At 44.5% G+C, this 20,075-nt stretch overlaps 1 protein-coding gene across 1 annotated transcript in view; it reads left to right on the top strand.

Annotated features, from left to right (window-relative positions):
- Positions 1–20,075, top strand: part of ITPR2 (inositol 1,4,5-trisphosphate receptor type 2) — a 366,766-nt gene that overhangs the window by 275,529 nt on the left and 71,162 nt on the right. Inside the window, exons 44-45 of the mRNA XM_050967887.1 lie at positions 113–208; positions 2,707–2,823. Of these exons, the coding sequence (XP_050823844.1) occupies positions 113–208; positions 2,707–2,823 (213 nt within the window). The remainder of the gene's footprint in view (positions 1–112; positions 209–2,706; positions 2,824–20,075) is intronic.

Raw genomic sequence — 20,075 nt, 5'->3', positions numbered from 1 at the left:
TTAAAATCGTATCCACTAAAAAAAAAGTGGTCCTAGTAATCTCAATTAAAACGAGTGCAAGGATCCATGAAATAGATTTTACATTTACACTAACTTGGTTTTGTATCTCTAGAACAATGCCTCTAAGCTTTTGCTGGCTATTATGGAAAGCAGGCATGACAGTGAGAATGCAGAAAGAATCCTTTTTAATATGAGACCAAGGGAACTGGTAAGAAAACTTCTGCATATTCATAAATCTTTTGGCTATATCTCATCCCCAATAAATCCTATCATCAAAATATTTTGTAAAGGATCTGTGTCTAAACTGAATAGCAATAGCTGCATATAGGGTACAGCATATCAAAATGGTACTAATTCTCCAAAGGTATTTTTGAAGGATCAAGCATGCATGATTTCATTCTTTATGACTTCATTATTTTTATCCATTCCAAGCACTTTTCCGTAATTATTTCCTAACTAAATTATCATACTCCAGTAAACTGTCTTCAAGTACATTTTGTCAGTAGCTGGGAAATTAAGTTTGTACCATTTGTGTTACCACACTAAGAAGAAAAAATGCACCTCACAAGCAAAACAAAGTTAAAACCACATTTTTTTATTTTCTTTGAATAGGGATAATATTTGTAATTGTCCCCCATGAATTTTTGTCATGGTGGAAAAACTGGGGAAGTGGCCAGTTCCATCCAATATGAACAATTTGGTGACTGGAAAAACCATGATCCCATCACGCAATGTGATCTGTATGGATTTACCCTTCTGCCTATGCAGAGCACTTTGAGTGAGTCAGGCTCCACCCCGTCCCCACTTCCTCTCCCCCAGATCTCATTGAAGGATCAGGGCCTATGTGAGGTACAAAGCAATTATATTTTCTGTAAACTCTCTGGAAGACCTTAATATCCCTGACCCTCCCAACATCTTGTCCCTGATTCCAACCTTCCCTTCCCCTTTGACCACTCTTTTATACACAGCTTGCTGGTGAGCAAATGAGATACAGTATGTTGCTGCATGCTTCCAGCCAGGAATAGGTTGCAAGTGTCCTGCATTATAAGTCCCAACAGCAAGGCACTGCCTGCAGCATCTGATCTTTAGGCACTGCCTGCAGTGTCCGCAATCTTTCTTTAAACGTATGTTTCAAAAAGCACTCTTTCTGGGGGCCCAGGATTTGTGTTGATTTCTCACAGAAGTTTATTAGTGAAAAATGTTACCATTTTGAGCTTCACAAAATTTAGTAGAAATTAGTGGTTTTTTTCCAAAGAATTTGCTAAAACAGATTAGATCAGCAGTCCGTCTAGTCTGGTATCATGCTTCTGGCCTTGAGGCTTTGAGGATAAGACTAAATAAACCATGTAATTGTGCAGTGTTGTACATGCAGAGAGAAATTCCTTCCTGACCCTTGCAAGGCATTAGTTTATCCCTTGAAGCACATAATATGATTAGCTTGGGTTTTAAAATTGGAAATGGTGAATTTCACAAGCTCTTCCACACAGTTCATTGTTAGATTTTAATCTTAATTGTAGATAACTTAATTTGTCTTGCACACTTTCCCAGAAACCCATTTTTATACCTGTTTTACTGCTGACTGTTAGGGGGAAAAAATCAGTGAATGGATTCCTGGCACTATTGAAGTTGGTGAGAGTTTTTCCATTGACTTCAGTGGGCCAGGATTTCACTCTGTCAGCACATAAGACATTCAGAAGGTTTAAAATACAGCCCTCTCTGTACAAAGCTTAAGAAAACAGGGGTGGAGTGGTACAAACTTCCTTCCCAACAAACAGCTAGGCCATGAGACTGTTACACAACCCCTCCAGGGCTGCTATTCCAGCCTATGGGAATGCTAATCACTACGTCTCTGTGCTCTGTAAGCATGGATCCAGTCACCCTACTCTGCCCTGTTCCCTGTGCCCCCTCCATATCAGCTTGTTTGTCATTAATGCACAAATCCCATATGGTGCATACAGCGTTGGGCAGGAGGGAGAAGCCTGCACAACCCCCTCTTCTCTTCCCCCAAAGCCTCACAGAAGGGTTTCACTATCTGTCTATCTAAAGTACCTATTGGGCCCCATTACTGTAGTAGATGGACACTTCACAGCTTTCAATGTATTTATCCCAGCAACACCTCTGCAAGGTAGGGAAGTTTTGTTATGCTCATTTTGTAGATAGAGAACCAAGGCATAGAAAATATAAAGCCCAAATCCTCAAAGGTGTTTAGGCACCTAACTCCTATTGAAATCCATGGGAGATAGGCACCTAAATACCTTTGAGGATTTGGGCCTTGTCCGAGGTTACACAGGAAGCCGTGGCATAGCAGGCAACTGAACCTAGGTCTCCTGGACCCACGCTCGTGCTCTAGCCATGAACCATCCTTCTACACTGGTATCCAAAACCCTCCACATCTGGATTAATTTCACCTGAAATACACAGGTAAACACTAGACTCGATTTTACTGCAAACTTGGCAATTTGTCTTAAAATGGCAAAGAGGAAAAACAGCAAAGCAGAGCGCAATTGGTTGAGATAAGAATAAAGCAAACACCTTCTCAGGCTTCTGTTCATTCTGAATGTGCTTTTTAGAGTACATCTCCTTCTTGTAGGACTTCACGGGCCCTGTCCAAATTTGAGCCAAGCACAGTGAGCAAATCTGAATGCAATTCATATTTTTCATGGAATTAAAATATTTGACAGCCCTTCGATTTTATTTGTTTTAAAGGTGGACGTAATGAAGAATGCATATAATCAGGCTCTAGAATGTGATGATGATGAGGAGAATGGAGATAATATTTCACCAAAAGATGTTGGCCACAATATATACATACTGGCACATCAGGTATGTTTTTTGTTGTTGTGCGTCCAAGTCTATAAAAGAGAAGTCTTAAAGGCTGCAAGATGTTATTAAATTCTACCCCAGATCTGTGCGCATTAACCATTGAAGTTTTGCCTATGTAACGTCTGCAGGATCGAGCTTATATAGGATATCATTTTCTCTCAAGTGTCTTTGGGGTCAGGATCAAAATGTGTGTGGTTTTGCTGTGTGCGTGGGCTGTGCCCATGATGCATAGGTACTGTTGAGATCTAAATAACATAGAATGGAGCAGGTAATGTACACTCAGTTTATCTTTTGTCATTTCCTACTCTGGGAATCTTTAACTCAGAATGGCATGTAAAAATAATTTATCTTAATTAAAGCATAAATTGAATCAGATTATCATCAGTTAGATTTTAATTCATGTCTTCTATTCTTATATGAAATGAATGTTAATACAATATTTTTTATTTTACAGCTATTAATTTATTCAGGCAACATTAATTGTATGGCCATATGGGAATTTTATTCCTTTTAGGATATGCTGTTCCATTGGGCTCTCTATCTCACGTCTTCTTTGCACTGTAAAGGTGACATACAGATTTTTATTGGTACGCCACAAATGAGAGAGTGAGATTCTCCCGTCTCTCCCCCTCCCCCATGGAAAAAGAAAAGACTGCAACTTTACTGATCAGGCCCTATAATAAAGATGGCACAGGCAGATAGTACTTTCTGTTCCATGTTAGGGACCTTATCTTTTGTTTTTAATTATTTTTTATTAAAGCAGGTTCAGTTTAAAAATGAAGCAATATGGGAGTATTCTAAATAAATTGTCAGGGAATACAAAGTTAAGCATATTCCTTAAAATGTGAGTAAAATTGAATAGAAGAAGAAAAGAGGACAGGTTATAATTACACTAATAAGGTGAGAAATGTACATTATGTACATTTTTGTCTTCAACATGTTCAATGACGGGCTCTCATTCCTATTATGTTATGGAGAGCCATGTTCTACTCTCACGCTGCCTGCAGTGCCCCATCAAAGACAATGGGAATTTTATGGACCTTGCATCTTGTATAGTCATTTGCACCAGTGGGAACATTTTACACCCACTTTGTGCTTACTGTTCCTGGTATCAATGACTACACAAAGTTCAGGACAATGGGGAATGAGACCTTGAGAACAGAATACAGGGCTAAAGCAATATAAGAAAAGACTGCTGCTATACTGCCCTGCCGGGGGCTATGCAATCACTACTAAGAAAGCAACACCAATTGCATATGTCTGATTATTGGTGAGGCATTTTGGTCACATCCTGGATCTTGGCAACAATTTACGGAGCCCTTTCGTGCCCTGCAGAAGAAGGCAGGGATATCAGTTTGGCAGGAAAACCTGTGCTTGATGTACAGATTTTACAAAACTGACTGATTTCCCTTCCTGCAGTTGGATATCCTAATAAACACATCTATTTATTATTACGTGTACAGCTGTGCAGAACACCATACAGCCACATAACAGAGCATTAGACGACTAAACCATGCTGTTTAGGTCCTTCCCCCCACCCATGTTAATGAAAAGCTATAATTTTTGGCACATGAAAACAAATCGTCGACTACCAAACTCTTTCTACATGTGTCCTTTCAATCACTCTGGGCTGGGCAGGATATGAACTTTTGTCCCTCATGAGTAAGACCATTGTTGCCTAGTTCCTATCCTGGCTCTGTTCTCTAAACACCCTCTAATGCTATCTTATATATAAACAGCTTACTGGTGACTGTACCCTCCACTCCGTGTAGCTGACCTAATTTACATCATATTTCTTTGCTCTGCTCCTTGCAGTTTCATTGTTAGTTTTTTATCATTTTCACAATTGGTACAGCTTTTCAGCTTCTTCCGTGTGGCCACTTACTCTGGTTACAGCATTTGTACCATTCTAGCAGCAGTCTCTAGATTAGAGTTCCTCTTTTTATCATCACAGACTCATGCACAGACAGTTTATTTTGGAGCACTCAGACTTTCCGTTTTTGTCGTTGCTCTTTTAAAGGCTGGAGTGGGTTCTGCATTTTGCCACCACGACATCCTTCCCTGCCCTTCCTGTGGTTGGTTTTACCAGAAGCAAAAGACTTTCTTGTAAATTTCTGACCCGCTATGCACAGAAAGATATAAATACATCACAAGAAAGGTTGAGGACTGAGTTATGGCCCCACACTGCAGTGCAAGACACAGAAGACCCCTTACTGTTAACTGTGCATCATCACGTTGGTCAACATTTCTTCTTCTCCCCACCCTGCCCTCACATCTCTTGTCCTTCTCTGCAGACCATGTGAGACTATTATTCATGCTGGTTCCCCTCCACTGACTTCATCCCTTTCCTGGCACGACTGCTTCCCACTCTTCCTGTCCCGTGCATTGTAAGCAGAGTGGGGAACTCAAACCAGAGAAAACAGAACTGAGCCACCCCTAGGGGACCAGCATAATCTGCACTCCCGTACTACACTGTAGTGTGGGGCTGGCTCCAAATGCAGCCTTTCTGTTGCTCACGGCAGTACAGCGTAATGACGCCTATGGGTACTCGATATTGTGTTCCGGAAAACCCCCCGTTATTACCAGATGGACAGCGTGTGTGATTTGTTTCACAAGAATCTACTGTGGCCAAACATTCCATGTGTCTGTGTCATGTTTAAGCTCCTTGCTCAAAGCCAAACTTTGAGTTTTTTTCTCAGGTACTTCTTTTTCAAGTTCCTCCAACACTCTTGGATGAATACCATCCAGTTCTGGTGAGTTCTTGATGATCAGTGTTCCAGTACCGCCTCTTGTCACACCTCAATCAAAGGGAATCTGCATGGTGTTTATAGTAATAATTTAAAATATAGATTATGCTAAATCAAGCTGACTTCTCTTTTGTGATATTAGAAAGGCTCCCTGCAAGAACTCAGATGACGTGATGTGTCTGTGATGTGATGTAAATGTAGACTTTACAAAGGCTTCTGAAACAAGTAGCACATAAAAGTTTGATCTGTACACTGGCCCTTCTACATCTGGAACGTCAAACCAGATAGTTAATTGGTTAAATGGAGCAACAAAAATGTCACAGTGCATAGCACAAAGAATCCGTCCTGATTTTCACATTACTGGTTGAGACTGCACAGCTGGCTATTAAAGGCTTTCAAAAGTTGTTAAACTGAGCAACATTGTTGTTGGAGTAATCTAAGATAGTAAAAACAATGAGGAGTCCTTGTGGCACCTTAGAGACTAATAAATTTATTTGGGCATAAGCTTTTGTGATCTAAAACTCACTTCATCAGGTGCATGGAGTGAAAAATACACTAAGCAGTATATATATTACAGCACATGAAAAGATGGAAGTTGCCTTACCAAGTGGGAGGTCAGTGCTAATGAGGCCAATTCAATCAAGGTGGATGTTGCCCATTCACATCAGTTGACAGGAAGGTGTGAGTATCAACACTTTTTTGAATGTTACAATTCTGATGTCTGACACATGTCCCTCTGCCATGTACATTGGCCAGACCGGACAGTCTCTATGCAAAAGAATAAATGGACACAAATCAGACATGAAGAATTATAACCTTCAAAAACCAGTAGGAGAGCACTTCAGTCTCCCTGGACACTCAGTAACAGACTTAAGTGGCAATTCTTCAACAAAAGAACTTCAAAAACAGACTTCAAAGAGAAATTGCAGAACTGGAATTAATTTGCAAACTGGACACCATCAAATTAAGTTTGAATAAAGACTGGGAGTGTCTGGGTCACTACAAAAAGTAATTTTCCCTTTGTTGATATTCACCCCTTCTTGTCAACTATTGAGAACAGGCCACTTCCACCTTGATTGAATTGGCCTTGTTAGCATTGACCCCTCCAGTTGGTAAGGCAACTCCCATCTTTTCATGTGCTGTAATATATATATTGCTTACTATATTTTTTCACTCCATGCATCTGATGAAGTGGGTTTTAGCCCATGAAAGCTTATGCTCAGATAAATTTGTTAGTCTCTAAGGTGCCACAAGGACTCCTCATTGTTTTTACGGATACAGACTAACACTGCTACCACTCTGAGACCTATCTACGATAGTGTTTCTCAAACTTCTCAGAGTGGTGACCCTTTATTTGAATTCAAAAATGTTCATACCCCCCTTCTGTTTATGGTAAAAGTAAGACTGAAAAATACATCTGTGATACACTAACAAATAAATTAGAGGGTTATTTCAAGAGGTTGACAGAGATCACTTGACCTTCAGGGGTAAGGGTGTTCAGGGAGTGGGTGGAACAAGAATTTCTTTGTATTAGATTGTAACAAAATTTTCAGTGCCTCGTAGCCCGCCCCCCACACACACCCAGTTGCATTTCATGACACCCTCTTGGGTTGCAACTCAATGGTTAAGAAACACTGATGTGTAGGGTATCATCCCTCTCAAGATCATGCCTTAAGGCTCCCGATCCAGAAAAGTAGTTAAGCAAATGCTTGATATTAAGCCCATGCTTGAGTGCTTTGCTGAACTGGGGCCAGAGAGAGAATAACTATGAAATGCCACAATGTCTTTTTTTTGAGCAGATTATAACTTCTTAGAAAACAGAAGATTTTTTTAATAAAGTTAAATTAAAAGTTTAGTTAAATAGTTCTGGCACTCTCTTGGTATTTATGTAAATGAGACAATCTCCTGGTGGCACCGAGACCTGATGAAAGGATGGCTTTCTCCCACCCCTTGTGGTTAGAAGAAATTAACACTGCTTGATATCAATGCAGGTGTGCAGCATAAACAAACATCAGCTTGAACCAAACAATCCCCTGATAGCCTGGCACAGCTGGAAGTTCCCTTTCATTGACAAGTTCTTAAAATAAACAAAGGGAAAACTAAACATACAGTAGCAATTTGAGTTAATGGGTAACTCATACACATTCCCGTCTGGTGCTAATTATCAATGGAGTGAGGGAAACAAGTAATTCAGCCTTGTACATTTGAATTGCTGAAATATATTAGCTGTAGAATAGAGATTCCTTGATCAAGCATAGCGTGAAATATCTAATCTCCTTATTGGCATGTTTAGTATGTGTAATGGTAGATTAATAGGTTATATGCATAAAAAATATTTGGTAAATAGACAATTGATGGCCTGCATTTATACTTTGGGAATAATAGTGCCCTACAGTCTATTGAATACAAATTATTAATTAATTTTGTCAGTTCAAATAGGATTGGTTTGAAAATGTCAGGGAAAAGTGAGCCCCTCCTTCCCCTTCTGTAGGCCGTAAGCCTTTAGGCAAAGCAATATTTAGAGCTTCAGCTCAGCTGGTTCGTCTGTACAAAGGGCATACAAGCATGGTAAGATTTGTAGTAAACAAAGCAGCTTGCCTCTTGCATGGGGCTATGCTGTCTTTCCCTGCATATATGCTTGTATAAAATAAAGGAGCCTCAGGCTGTCTGACCATACGGTTGATTTTGGATCAATTTTCCACAACAATAATGAGACCTTCATTAAGGAAAAGTTTCAAGTAGTAGTTGAAATTCTGGTTACCCACATAGTTAAAAATATAAGCAGCACACGGCCATATAAGGTTCTATGACTATCTACTTAAACTTATTAAACTGTTATATTTCCTCCAGTAGATCTGAGCATAGCAGGGGCAGAGACCGTTCTGTGTTTCTCCAGTGTCTGGAACAACAGAGTTCTGGTCCACGACTGAGGCTCCTAGCTACAGCTGTACAAATAATAATAATAATAATTTTGGAAATAATTAGGAATCACGTTTGCCTTTTTATAGCATATTCCCTCTGAGGGCTTCAGATCACTTTAAAACATTAACTGTTTACATTTTCCCAACATCCCTGTGAAGTAGGATGCAAAAGAGGTGAAGGCAACTAGTCATTGGCTTGGATGGGAAAAGAAGTCAGGTTGCCTGATTCCTAATTCTTTGCATTAGCTGGTCCACCTCTCATGCTAACTCAGTACCAGCTACTATATTAATGAGGAGGAATTGGCATTCAATACATCAGAAAGGCATCATTGCTGGTATCTTACCATTCCTTAAAGGAGACTGTTAAGCCTATTTTTAAAAATATACTTCCCTGTGCTGCTTCTAATATAGATAGTTAAAGCTGGGAGAACTTTAGTCATATGATGGCTGTTTGTGCATGGGGGGAGATGGTATTGATTTTTACTGGGGGAGTTATTTTTGGTTTGAGGGTGTAGAGCAGCTGTTGGCTTTCTTTGAGTTGGTAACACTTTTGAATTTTGGCAGAGGTACATATAGCTTTGCATAGGCACTTTTTTGTATATGTTATACATGTAAATAAAAACATACTGAATACAGAAAAATATAATTTTGTGTCAGGGCAAAGGAGAGTCACAGGTAGGAGATTGAAGGGATGGAGCTAAACAGGCTTTCTATGATTCAATGGCTATGAAAGTTAAGGGGCATTGCTGTGGTTGTGTGCAACCAGATACGAGGTAAGATCACTCAGTGCATCTTGGCCTTTGGTACAGGAATCCAGGGTTTCTGAACTGGCTATGCAGCCAGCAGTAGACAACAGAGCAGTGTTTCTCAGGAAGGAAGTGTGACCAGAATCAGGAATGCATTTGTGGTGAAATTGACTGACTGGGCTGAAAAGAAATGCTGCTGAAGAAGGCTGAAGTGGGTTACTTAATGAAGCATTTAAAAGAACCCACAACAAGACCAAACAAGGAAATAGGGCAGGAGGAGGGCTGTGGTTCCCACGCTAAGTGTCTCCATTAACTGTGTGACACATGAACACCAGGGGATTCCAAGGAAAAGGGGTGGATGGGAGCCACGTGAGAGAGGAATGTGACTCCATGGAATGTCTTTTCCCCTCTCCTCACTAGTGTATCAACGTTCCCTTGGTACCATCTGTGACATAAGTAAGGCACTACTGAGGTTCATTGAGCTCCAGAGGCTTCCAGCTGTGAGGAACAGCCTTAAGTTCCAGCAAGAACCCCTTGGTTCATGGTACATCTACACAGCCCATGGCAGTGAGCCTCCCAGCCCAGGTCGACGGACTTAGGCTCACAGACCTCACATACCACGCTAAAAACAGCAGTGTTGATGTTGCAGCTCGGGCTGGAGCTTGGGTTCTGACACCTAGAGAAAGGGGATGGGCTTCAGAGCCTGAGCCGAGCCTGAGCTGCAGCTTCTGAGTGCCATCTACACAGCTGTTTTTAGTGTGGTAGCGTATGCCCAAGTCTTGGGAGGCTAAATTGGGCAGGCTGTGTAGACATAACCATGGAGTATGGCAGTGGAGAGTGCTCATAGAATCATAGACTATTAGGGTTGGAAGAGACCTCTGGAGGTCATCTAGTCCAATCCCCTGCTCAAAGCAGGACCAAGCTCAACTAAATCATCCCAGTCAGGGCTTTGTCATGTCACATGGGACATACTGTATCAGTTCATCTTCCTGGTCAGCACTGCCAACTTTTGTAGATATGCTGGCTGCTGGTGGACACACCACCACCACCAGAGGGGAGGTGATAACCATTTTGTGCCTTAATAGCCCCACTCTCCATTAGCAGACTTAGTGTTATTGGGGCCGGGTTTCTGCTGACAGCTACCTGCTGTTAAATGTGACCCATGAACTATTTAAAATTGTTTTAATCATTTGATTTTTTAAAATAAACCTGTGCCTAATTTACACTAACATGTATCTGTTATATGTGACAGCAGGAGCTCCAAAAATAAGGCACAAGTACAAAGGAACTGATCTGCAGCTGGTGTAAATGAAGCCAGCCTGATTTACAATAGGTGAGGATCTGACCCTTTTAATCTATAGGTAGCGCCAGTTTTTGTCTAGCCGACTATTTCCACATTTTGCAGCACAGAGTGAGGGTTCTCAAGACGTTTAATAGGAATGTCTCCTCCCAAACAGCTGTTTGTACGTAAAGAAAAGCATTGTACATACTTACAGGAGCATGGCTAAGTTTTTAGTTCAGAGCATGATCCAGTGGAGATGGCACTGGACTGGGAATGAGAAGATCTGGGTTTAGGTCCTGGCTCCGGCCTTAACTTCCTTGTGATCTTGGCCAAGTCACTTCACCTGTTTCCCCCTCCCATCCTGTCTTGTCTATTTAGGTTGTAAGCTCTTTGGAGCAAGGATTGTCTTTCACTGCCTGTTTGTGCAGTGTCTAGGAGAGCAGGGCCCTGATTTTGGTTGAGACAAATAATGAAGAATAATAGAATCTTAGAATCCCACCAGTCCTGTGGGATGAGTTCCACAGAGTAACCCAGAATTCCTTTGAAAAAGTCACTCTCTCCCTGCAAGGCAAGTGGAATTTAAGGCTTCAGCACTATTCTTTTAGTGGGTGTTTGCTGAGGCTTGCAGTTTTCCTTCCTAGCAGAAAAGCATTAGCTGATCACACTGCCAAGGCAAGGAGCTAATGGGGACCTGTCCCAGGAACCGTAACTGTCAAGGGACTCGTATCCTGGGCTGCCAGACCTGAAACTTCTTGTGGAACTTTTATTTTCCGCATGTTGTTTAGTAGTTCTCATCCTGATGAGACAGTCTATGGCATCAAAATGACACTGGCTAATTAAATGTCAGCAGAATCAGAAGCTGTTGCAAGGCTTTTACACTCAGATTGCCAAGATTGAAACAAAAACCACAGAGGCACATCACCCTCCCTGCAGCTCATTAGGAGGGTATATACCTCTACCGTCAACCAGCTCCAGTGTATAGATCCAGTATGGAGGCTGCCACAGGGCCTTGACACTAATGAGCCCCTGAAAGCTTAAACAAATGTCTGAGGCTGCCCTTCATTGGCAGGTAGAATCCTTGGCAGCTTGTTCTGCAACTTTTTCTTTTCCTATTTTGTTGACATTGGCTTCCAGCTATTACTCCATCATTTAAGATCCAATTCCAAAATGGAATTGAATAACATGGGTCCTAGTGCCCCTGAGGAGTCACACTGACTACAGTGAAGCTCCTTGGGATTGGAAGTGACCGTGCTTAGAACAGTGGTTCTCAAATGTTTGTACTGGCGACCCTTTTCACACAGCAAACCTCTGAGTGCGATCCCCCACTTATAAATTAAAAACACATTTTTATATATTTAACACCATTATAAATGCTGGAGGGAAAGCAGGACTTGGAGTGGAGGCTGACAGCTCGCGACCACCCATGTAATAACCTCGTGACCCCAAGGGGTCCCGACCCCCAATTTGAGAACCCCTGGCTTAGAGGATCCCATTAGTAGACTTGGGTCCAATGGGCGGTGCTTACTTTCATTTCCCTCAAAATGTAATAAGGTCAAATGTATCAGTTGATATCACATGCATCCTCTGTTTGGGGAGTATATTGCATTAACATGGAGGTAGGCATGATTAACTGGGCAAGGGGTTTCTTATCTCTAACTTCAGTAATCCTGTGTCCATATGATTTGTGGTTCTTAAGACCTCTGTGTCTGGGAAATACAGTTTGCTGTAGAATAGTACGCCTTATGGGCCTCTAGAGGAAATACCGCTAGTATTAACGTGTGGTTCCGCTCTGAAAAGTGGCTGTGTAAGATGCCGCCCTCTTCCAGAGAGACTTGCTGCTCGCTCTGTGTATCCACAGTCCTATCTGCTCACCTTAGAGACAAAAGTATATAGATAGTTATTACTTTTTTTGGGAGGAGGTGGATTTTCTTCTGGCTCCCATTTCACCAGCAGAATTTTTAGCTGAGTTCCTACTGCAGGACCAGTTCCTTATTGGACTAGATCCTCAGCTGGTGTAAATTAGAATAGCTCCATTGCAGTCAACAGAGCTACACTGATTTGTACCAGCTGAGAATCTGTCCCATTGCCTTCATGTTCTGTTCTCGGTTTCACTGGTGCCTTCCGCTGAAGCCATACTGCCAGTAACAGCGTAACGAAGGGCTGGACTTATCCTGCAGAATCTTCATTGCTGGTGGCGAAGGAACACTGCTCAGCTTTCAGACTGAGTTTGCAGAGGTGAGCTATAGGGAGAAAAATAATTCTACCTGTAAAGTGAACAAATCTAATCCAGAAGTCTTTGAGAGACAATAAATGTGGAACCCCACAGTACCATTTTTACAGTCACTTTTCAAAGTGGACTGCACTTTGTCACCATAAACCTCAGTGCATAATATTGTCTGCACAGAAATATATGTAATATACCACTGCCATTGTTTATATTGCAGCAGAGGCAATGATAGAAATATACATGATATTGAATTGTAACCATACTGCCATAGATGAAGTCTTAAATCAGAGGCTGAGCTGGGACTCGTGCATTTTGGGTGATCTGCAAAGGGCTTGCATAAAATGGGGTTATTGCCCTTTCGTGGGGAGTGCGATCATGTTGAAATTCCCAGCTAACAAACTCTGGTTTAACAGCTGGCTGTGTTTTCTTTACATCAAGAATAAGATGGAAAATTACTTAGAACACCAGTAGTATCTCAGAGTAGAAACAGACAATCATGGTGGATCTTGCTCTCATGCATAGTGTTGTACAAAGTGGGGTCCACCTGGTGTATGGCTAGTGACATTAGGATGATTTTTTCTCTGGATCACCTGCTGGGATGAGGCTGACACATCCTGCTTCATTGATTTGCTGTGGTTGCCAAGGGTGAGCATCAGTTGCCCACAAGTCTCTTCTTTCTATGTTTCTATCTATTGATCATCATTTAGTTGCTGGCTAACACCAATAGCTCATATCTGATGAGTAGAACTAAGATGTATCTGTCTAGGATGAAGGTTGCACCTCGACCACTCACTTTCCTTTGCTTTCTTAGCATATGCTGCTAATTCATAGGTGGCTGGTTCAAATATTGTCCAGATGACTGCAGTAAAGAGGTGGGATTTGGAAAGGGAATATCATCACATTTTGTTTTGCGTATTCCTCTCCTCATTACTAAGCCCTGAAAACAGCTATTCTGGTTTTTGTTCTGTTAAGTGGACTGATGAGGCAAAAGTCCAGCAGCACTATTTAAAATAGTGGGAAGGCTGTGCCATACTGGCTGCTGAAAGAAGCATCTTGTTTGCTTTCCTGCTCCTTTCTTTCACATGGTCACCGCTCCACTCCTGCCTCACCTCCCAGTATGTGCATAACAGTCCCCAGTGGTGAATAGAGAGAGGCGAGTGAGTTTGGACAGTTGTGAATTCTCTTTGCAGGACTCAGCTGCCTGTTCTCCACTTTAATCCAATTTGTCTTTGGGCAAGAAAACTTTTGTCAAGAAGTAATTTTCTGTGCTTTGAGAAGTACCTGTTAAGGAGGTTGGGATACTAGCAGGATTTACTGTATAATTTGGAGGACCCGAACAAGAGCATGGTCCAAAGCAGAAGATATCATGCCATAAGTTGCATTTGTCTTGCTGCCAGACCAAGGGAGGTTGTCTGGCAGTAACCTTTTTCATCTGCTTCCAGTCCCATGGCTGGAGAAGAAGGCAGGGCCATCCCAAGACTTAGAGAGGATATGGGGCCCCCATAAGAGCTGGGTAGTAAGCAGCTGCCTACTTTGCTTGTGTGGATATTTAAATTACTTTTTTTTTTTTAAACTCTACTTGTTGGACAGCTGTAGATAGCGAGATTGCAGAGAAGTGCTATTTCCCATTCTACTTCTGCTCAGAATAAGAAAAGAAACCAAAAGAGGAACATGCTTTCAAGCAATAGAATTGAGAGCTCCTGGAAGGGAGATGCTTTCTTTTCTCCAGTTTTTAATATATTGTCCTGGCGGCCTTCATGAGAAGGAGGGAGAAGCTCTTCTACTCTACAGGTGGGGAATCCTGTGGATAGGAACCTACCTGCTGCAGCTCTTCTTGGAGTTGGCACTACTTTCTGCTGGCTGGATGCTGCTCATCATGCTGGGCTTTCAGATGAGCCTATAGTGTCCACTTATTCTGGGCACTTTGGTTCATTGGCCTCTGATAGAAGTTGCAAGTGGTTGAGTTCTTTCCCCTTGCGGTGGCTGTGAATTAGACCCCCCATTGGTAAAGAGCGGGTCTTCCCAGTCTTGTCTCTACTCCTCTTTGTCCTCCACCTCCCCTCATTCATTCTTTGCTTCTCCTTCATCTCCTAGGTCTTTCCCTCTTGCATCCCATCCACCTCATTCACTCACAAAGTTCACAGAGGTTAGTCTAAGAAGGCTGCTATGCTATGGCCTGATACTCACACTTCCTCCCCAAGTGAATTTTGTTTTATCATGAAAAATTTTAGCTACGGGCCTGAAAATAGTTTCCCACTAACTTTGCTTGCAAAAGGGATGATGAATAAGACAGTTTGAAGTTGGGTTTCTAGTTCACTGAAGCATGAGAAAATAATTTTTCCTGCTCTTCATGCTGCTCTCATCAGGCATGAAAGACGCAGAGGAAACATGAACTACAGCATCCGAAGAAGTGAGCTGTAGCCCACGAAAGCTTATGCTGAAATAAATTTGTCTCTAAAGTGCCACAAGTACTCCTGTTCTTTTAACTACAGTAGTCTCTCCCATGTGAAAATGTCCGTGTTTCACAGGCTTTAATTCTTCCTGCCTTGTAAGATAGATAATTTATTCCCATCTTACGAATGTGGAAACGAAGGCCCAAAGCGGTTAGGTGATTTGTCAGAGGTTACACAAGAAGTCTGGGAAAGCCATCAGTTGAGAATCCAAGGAGCCTGGACTTCCAGTGCCTGGCTGATATCACAAGCTGCCAGAGGAAGATTGACTCTCAACTCTTTTTCAACTACTGTATACTGTATAATCATTTGAATGAAAATCTCTTAATACTGGATTCCAGGGTCTCCCTTTGCTCAATCCCAGCTGTTCTCAATGTTTGTTAACAGACTGTTCGCTTTGGGTAAAGTACAAAGGTGCTGCTCTATGCAACTCTAATTACTTTTGGAAAGGAGGCTGTCCTGTGCATTGTTGAAAGCTCTATTCAATTCTTATTGGAACATGGGGAGTTGAGAAGTCATCATTACTGTTTATCAGAGCCAGCTGGAATAAAAAATTCTGCTTAATTATGTTTAAGGTGATATTTCAGTTTTCTTTCTTTACTAATGGCTCTCAGTCTTGTCTAACCCGTATACAATGAATTGGCCTATAAGCACCCGCATGACCCATCACCTTGTGCCTCATTTTCTCTCTCCTGTCCTTTTCTGTTTCCTTCTTATCTTGTTTTTTACTTGTTTTGTTTTGTTTTGTAGTCCTTTTTGTCTCTCTGGTTACTTTCCTCAGTGGCTCCTCTTCCTCATTCTATCTCTCAGCAGAAAGCTAAATGTTCCTTGGGTTGGCAGGAGGAACCATCAATGGTGATGCTGTGGTACCAAATCTTATGCAGCTTGGTGGCTCTATTGAGTTACCAAGAGTCTGGGGAAACCGGGGGGGCAGAATCAAAGCTCCTCTAAGCCCCCGCCTGGACCCAAGCCTTCGTTTTGAAGGTGCGCCCGAGGGCGCAGTAACAGTTTCCCCCACGGATCCTTCCCCCCCGTTTTCCAACCACCTTTCGTTTTTCCTCCCGGCGTGGACCCAAATAACATCGGACCGCTGGGTCTTGCGCACGGTGCAGACGGGATACCGCCTGCAGTTTATATCGTTTCCTCCTTCCCGCCCCCCTTCCTCGTCCCTCTTCAGGGACCCCTCTCACGAGCAATTCCTTCGTCAGGAGGTACAGACGCTCCTCAACAAAGGAGCTATAGAGGCAGTTCCGGAAAACGAGAAAGGCAAGGGGTTTTATTCCCGCTACTTTCTTATCCCCAAGGCCAAGGGAGGCCTCAGGCCTATCCTCGACCTGCGAGAGCTCAACAAATACCTAGCGAAGTTGAAGTTCCGCATGGTATCCCTGGGGACCATTATCCCATCCCTGGATCCGGGAGACTGGTACGCCGCCCTCGACATGCAGGACGCTTATTTTCACATTGCCATTTGGCCGCACCACAGACGTTTCCTTCGATTCATGGTGGGCCGCCTTCACTATCAATTTGCAGTCCTCCCATTTGGCCTTTCTACGGCCCCAAGGGTATTTACAAAATGCATGGCAGTCGTTGTGGCACATCTCCGGCGCAGTCGTATCCACGTGTTCCCTTACCTGGACGATTGGTTAATTCGGGGCACGTCGGAGCTACAGGTTTGCAGCCACGTCCGCAAGATCACCGGCCTGTTTGCTACCTTGGGCCTCATGATCAATATAGACAAGTCCACCCTGCTCCCCACGCAGAGGGTGGAGTTCATCGGGGCCGTCCTGGACTCCACCGTGGCCAGGGCTCTTCTGCCGTTACCGAGGTTCCAGGCATTGTCGGCGATCGTTCAGCGATTGCGGGCAGCCCCCTTGACATCAATACGGACATGTCTAACCCTGTTAGGCCACATGGCAGCATGCACATTTGTGACCGGTTACGCTCGGCTCCGCATGAGGCCCCTCCAGTTGTGGCTCATCGTACATTACCGGCCGGCAAGGCAACCACTAGACATGCTGATCACAATCCCCCAGGGGGTGTTAGATTCTCTCAGCTGGTGGCTAGACCAGTCCGTAGTGTGTGCGGGGCTCCCTTTCCACCCACCTCAGCCTTCGGTGTCCCTAACAACGGATGCCTCAGATCTCGGCTGGGGGGCCCACCTGGGAACCCTGAGAACACAGGGCCTGTGGTCCCCGCAGGAGGTGAAGCTGCACATCAACATGCGGGAGTTGAGAGCGGTCCGCCTTGCTTGTCAAACGTTCTGTCACCAGCTTCGAGGTCGTTGTGTCGCGGTGTTTACTGACAACACGACGACCATGTACTATATCAACAAGCAGGGCGGCACCAGATCCTCTCCCCTATGTCACGAGGCGATGCGACTATGGGACTTTTGTGTAGCCCACTCCATTCACCTCACGGCTTCCTTCCTCCCTGGAGTACGGAACACGCTGGCGGATCGCCTGAGCAGATCCTTCCTGTCACACGAGTGGTCCCTTCGCCCGGACGTCGCCCTCGCAATTTTCCAGAGGTGGGGTTATCCGCGTGTGGACCTCTTCGCGTCCGGGGGGAACAAGAAGTGCCAGGCGTTCTGCTCCTTTCAGGGCAGGGAGCCCGGGTCTATAGCGGATGCCTTCCTTATTCCGTGGACGACCCACTTGTACTATGCTTTTCCCCCGTTCCCACTGGTCCACAGGGTCCTTCTGAAGGTGCGCAGGGACAGGGCTCGCGTGATCATGGTAGCCCCGGCGTGGCCCAGGCAACATTGGTACCCCATGCTGCTGGACCTGGCCATAGCCGACCCAGTTCCCCTGCCCCTTCACTCGGACCTGATTACCCAGGAACACGGGACTCTCTGTCACCCGGACCTGCAGTCGCTGCACCTAGCGGCGTGGCTCCTGCGTGGCTGACCGGTTCTGAACTGCGCTGCTCCACCCCGGTACGGGAGGTACTTCTGGGCAGCAGGAAGCCTTCCACTAGAGCGACATACTCGGCCAAGTGGAAGCGTTTCTCCTGTTGGTGCGTGGAGAAAGGTCTCCGCCCTATGGAAGTTTCGGTGGCCAATATCTTAGACTATGTTTGGTCCCTCAAACAACAGGGCCTGGCGATATCGTCCTTGCGGGTCCACCTGGCAGCTATCTCCACCTTTCACCCAGATGGGGATGGCCGCTCCGTTTTTTCCCACCCGACGGTGACTAGATTCCTGAAGGGGCTGGAACGTTTATACCCTAACGTCCGTCTCCCTGCTCCAACCTGGGATCTTAACCTGGTGTTATCTCGGCTCATGGGGCCCCCCTTTGAGCCGTTAGCTACTTGCTCCCTACTCTATCTCTCTTGGAAGACTGCTTTTCTAGTAGCTATCACCTCAGCTAGGCGGGTGTCAGAACTCCGGGCTCTCGTGGTAGACCCCCCGTATACAGTCTTCCACAAAGATAAGGTGCAGCTGAGGCCACACCCTGCCTTTCTCCCCAAGGTGGTCTCGACCTTCCACATCAACCAGGAGATATTCCTCCCGGTTTTTTTCCCGAAACCTCACTCTTCAGGCAGGGAGCAACAGCTCCACTCGCTTGACGTCCGTAGGGCTCTCGCGTTCTATGTGGAGAGGACCAAACCGTTCCGCAAATCCCCCCAACTTTTCGTGGCAGTAGCTGACCGCATGAAGGGGCTTCCTATCTCCTCGCAGAGGTTATCCTCATGGGTAACGTCCTGTATCAGGACCTGCTATGAGCTGGCCCATGTTCCTACGGGCCATGTGACTGCGCATTCTACCAGGGCGCAGGCGTCGTCGCTGGCTTTCCTCGCCCGTGTGCCCATCCAGGAAATCTGTCGGGCAGCGACCTGGTCATCGGTCCACACCTTCGCTTCCCACTACGCCCTGGTCCAGCAGTCAAGAGAGGATGCGGCCTTCGGATCTGCAGTGCTCCATGCCGCGACTTCTCACTCCGACCCCACCGCCTAGGTATGGCTTGGGATTCACCTAACTGGAATGGATGTGAGCAATCACTCGAAGAAGAAAAGACGGTTACTCACCTTTGTAACTGTTGTTCTTCGAGATGTGTTGCTCACATCCATTCCACACCCGCCCTCCTTCCCCACTGTCGGAGTAGCCGGCAAGAAGGAACTGAGGAGCGGGTGGGCCGGCAGGGGTATATATCGAGCGCCATGGCGGCGCCACTCTAGGGGGCGACCTGCCGGCCCACTGGAGTTGCTAGGGTAAAAAGTTTCCGACGAACGTGCACGCGCGGCGCGCACACCTAACTGGAATGGATGTGAGCAACACATCTCGAAGAACAACAGTTACAAAGGTGAGTAACCGTCTTTTTCCAGTGCTTTGTATCAGCACTCCATACCACACAAATTTTCTTTGTTTAAGTTATCAATTTGTGACTACATTATCACTGTTACTACTATGGCCTTGATCCTACAGAAGGCTCTGCACAGATGCAAGGGGCTGCTGGCATAGAGTGCTTTACACATCTGGCCCTATAAGTTCTTTACATAACAAATGTACAGGCATGAAGATAGAGCTAAAGACAATGTTATGGTTTGCCAAAGTAAGAGACTTGTGCTATCTTGCCTTTATTCTCTCTCTCCTATTGGGTCTCTGTCTTTTAAATATGGACCTTGGCAGGTTGTTGCCAGTACCATATGTTAGTTCATTTTATAATTATATTATATATTGTGACAAAGTTCCTCCTCTACCTTGGTGGGTCCTGCGCTTATTGGCAGATTTTCTCACCACAGTGATCTTCCTCTCCTGGATCAACTCCTCCTGTGTCTGATCAGGAGTTGGGAGGTTTGGGGGAACCTTGGACCGCCCTCTACTCCAGATTCCAGCCCAGGGCCCTGTGGATTGCAGCTGTCTATAGTGCTTCTTGTAACA

Source organism: Gopherus flavomarginatus, chromosome 1, assembly GCF_025201925.1.
Source record: "Gopherus flavomarginatus isolate rGopFla2 chromosome 1, rGopFla2.mat.asm, whole genome shotgun sequence".
Taxonomy (NCBI): domain Eukaryota; kingdom Metazoa; phylum Chordata; order Testudines; family Testudinidae; genus Gopherus; species Gopherus flavomarginatus.
This window is presented reverse-complemented; position numbering and strand designations above follow the sequence as displayed.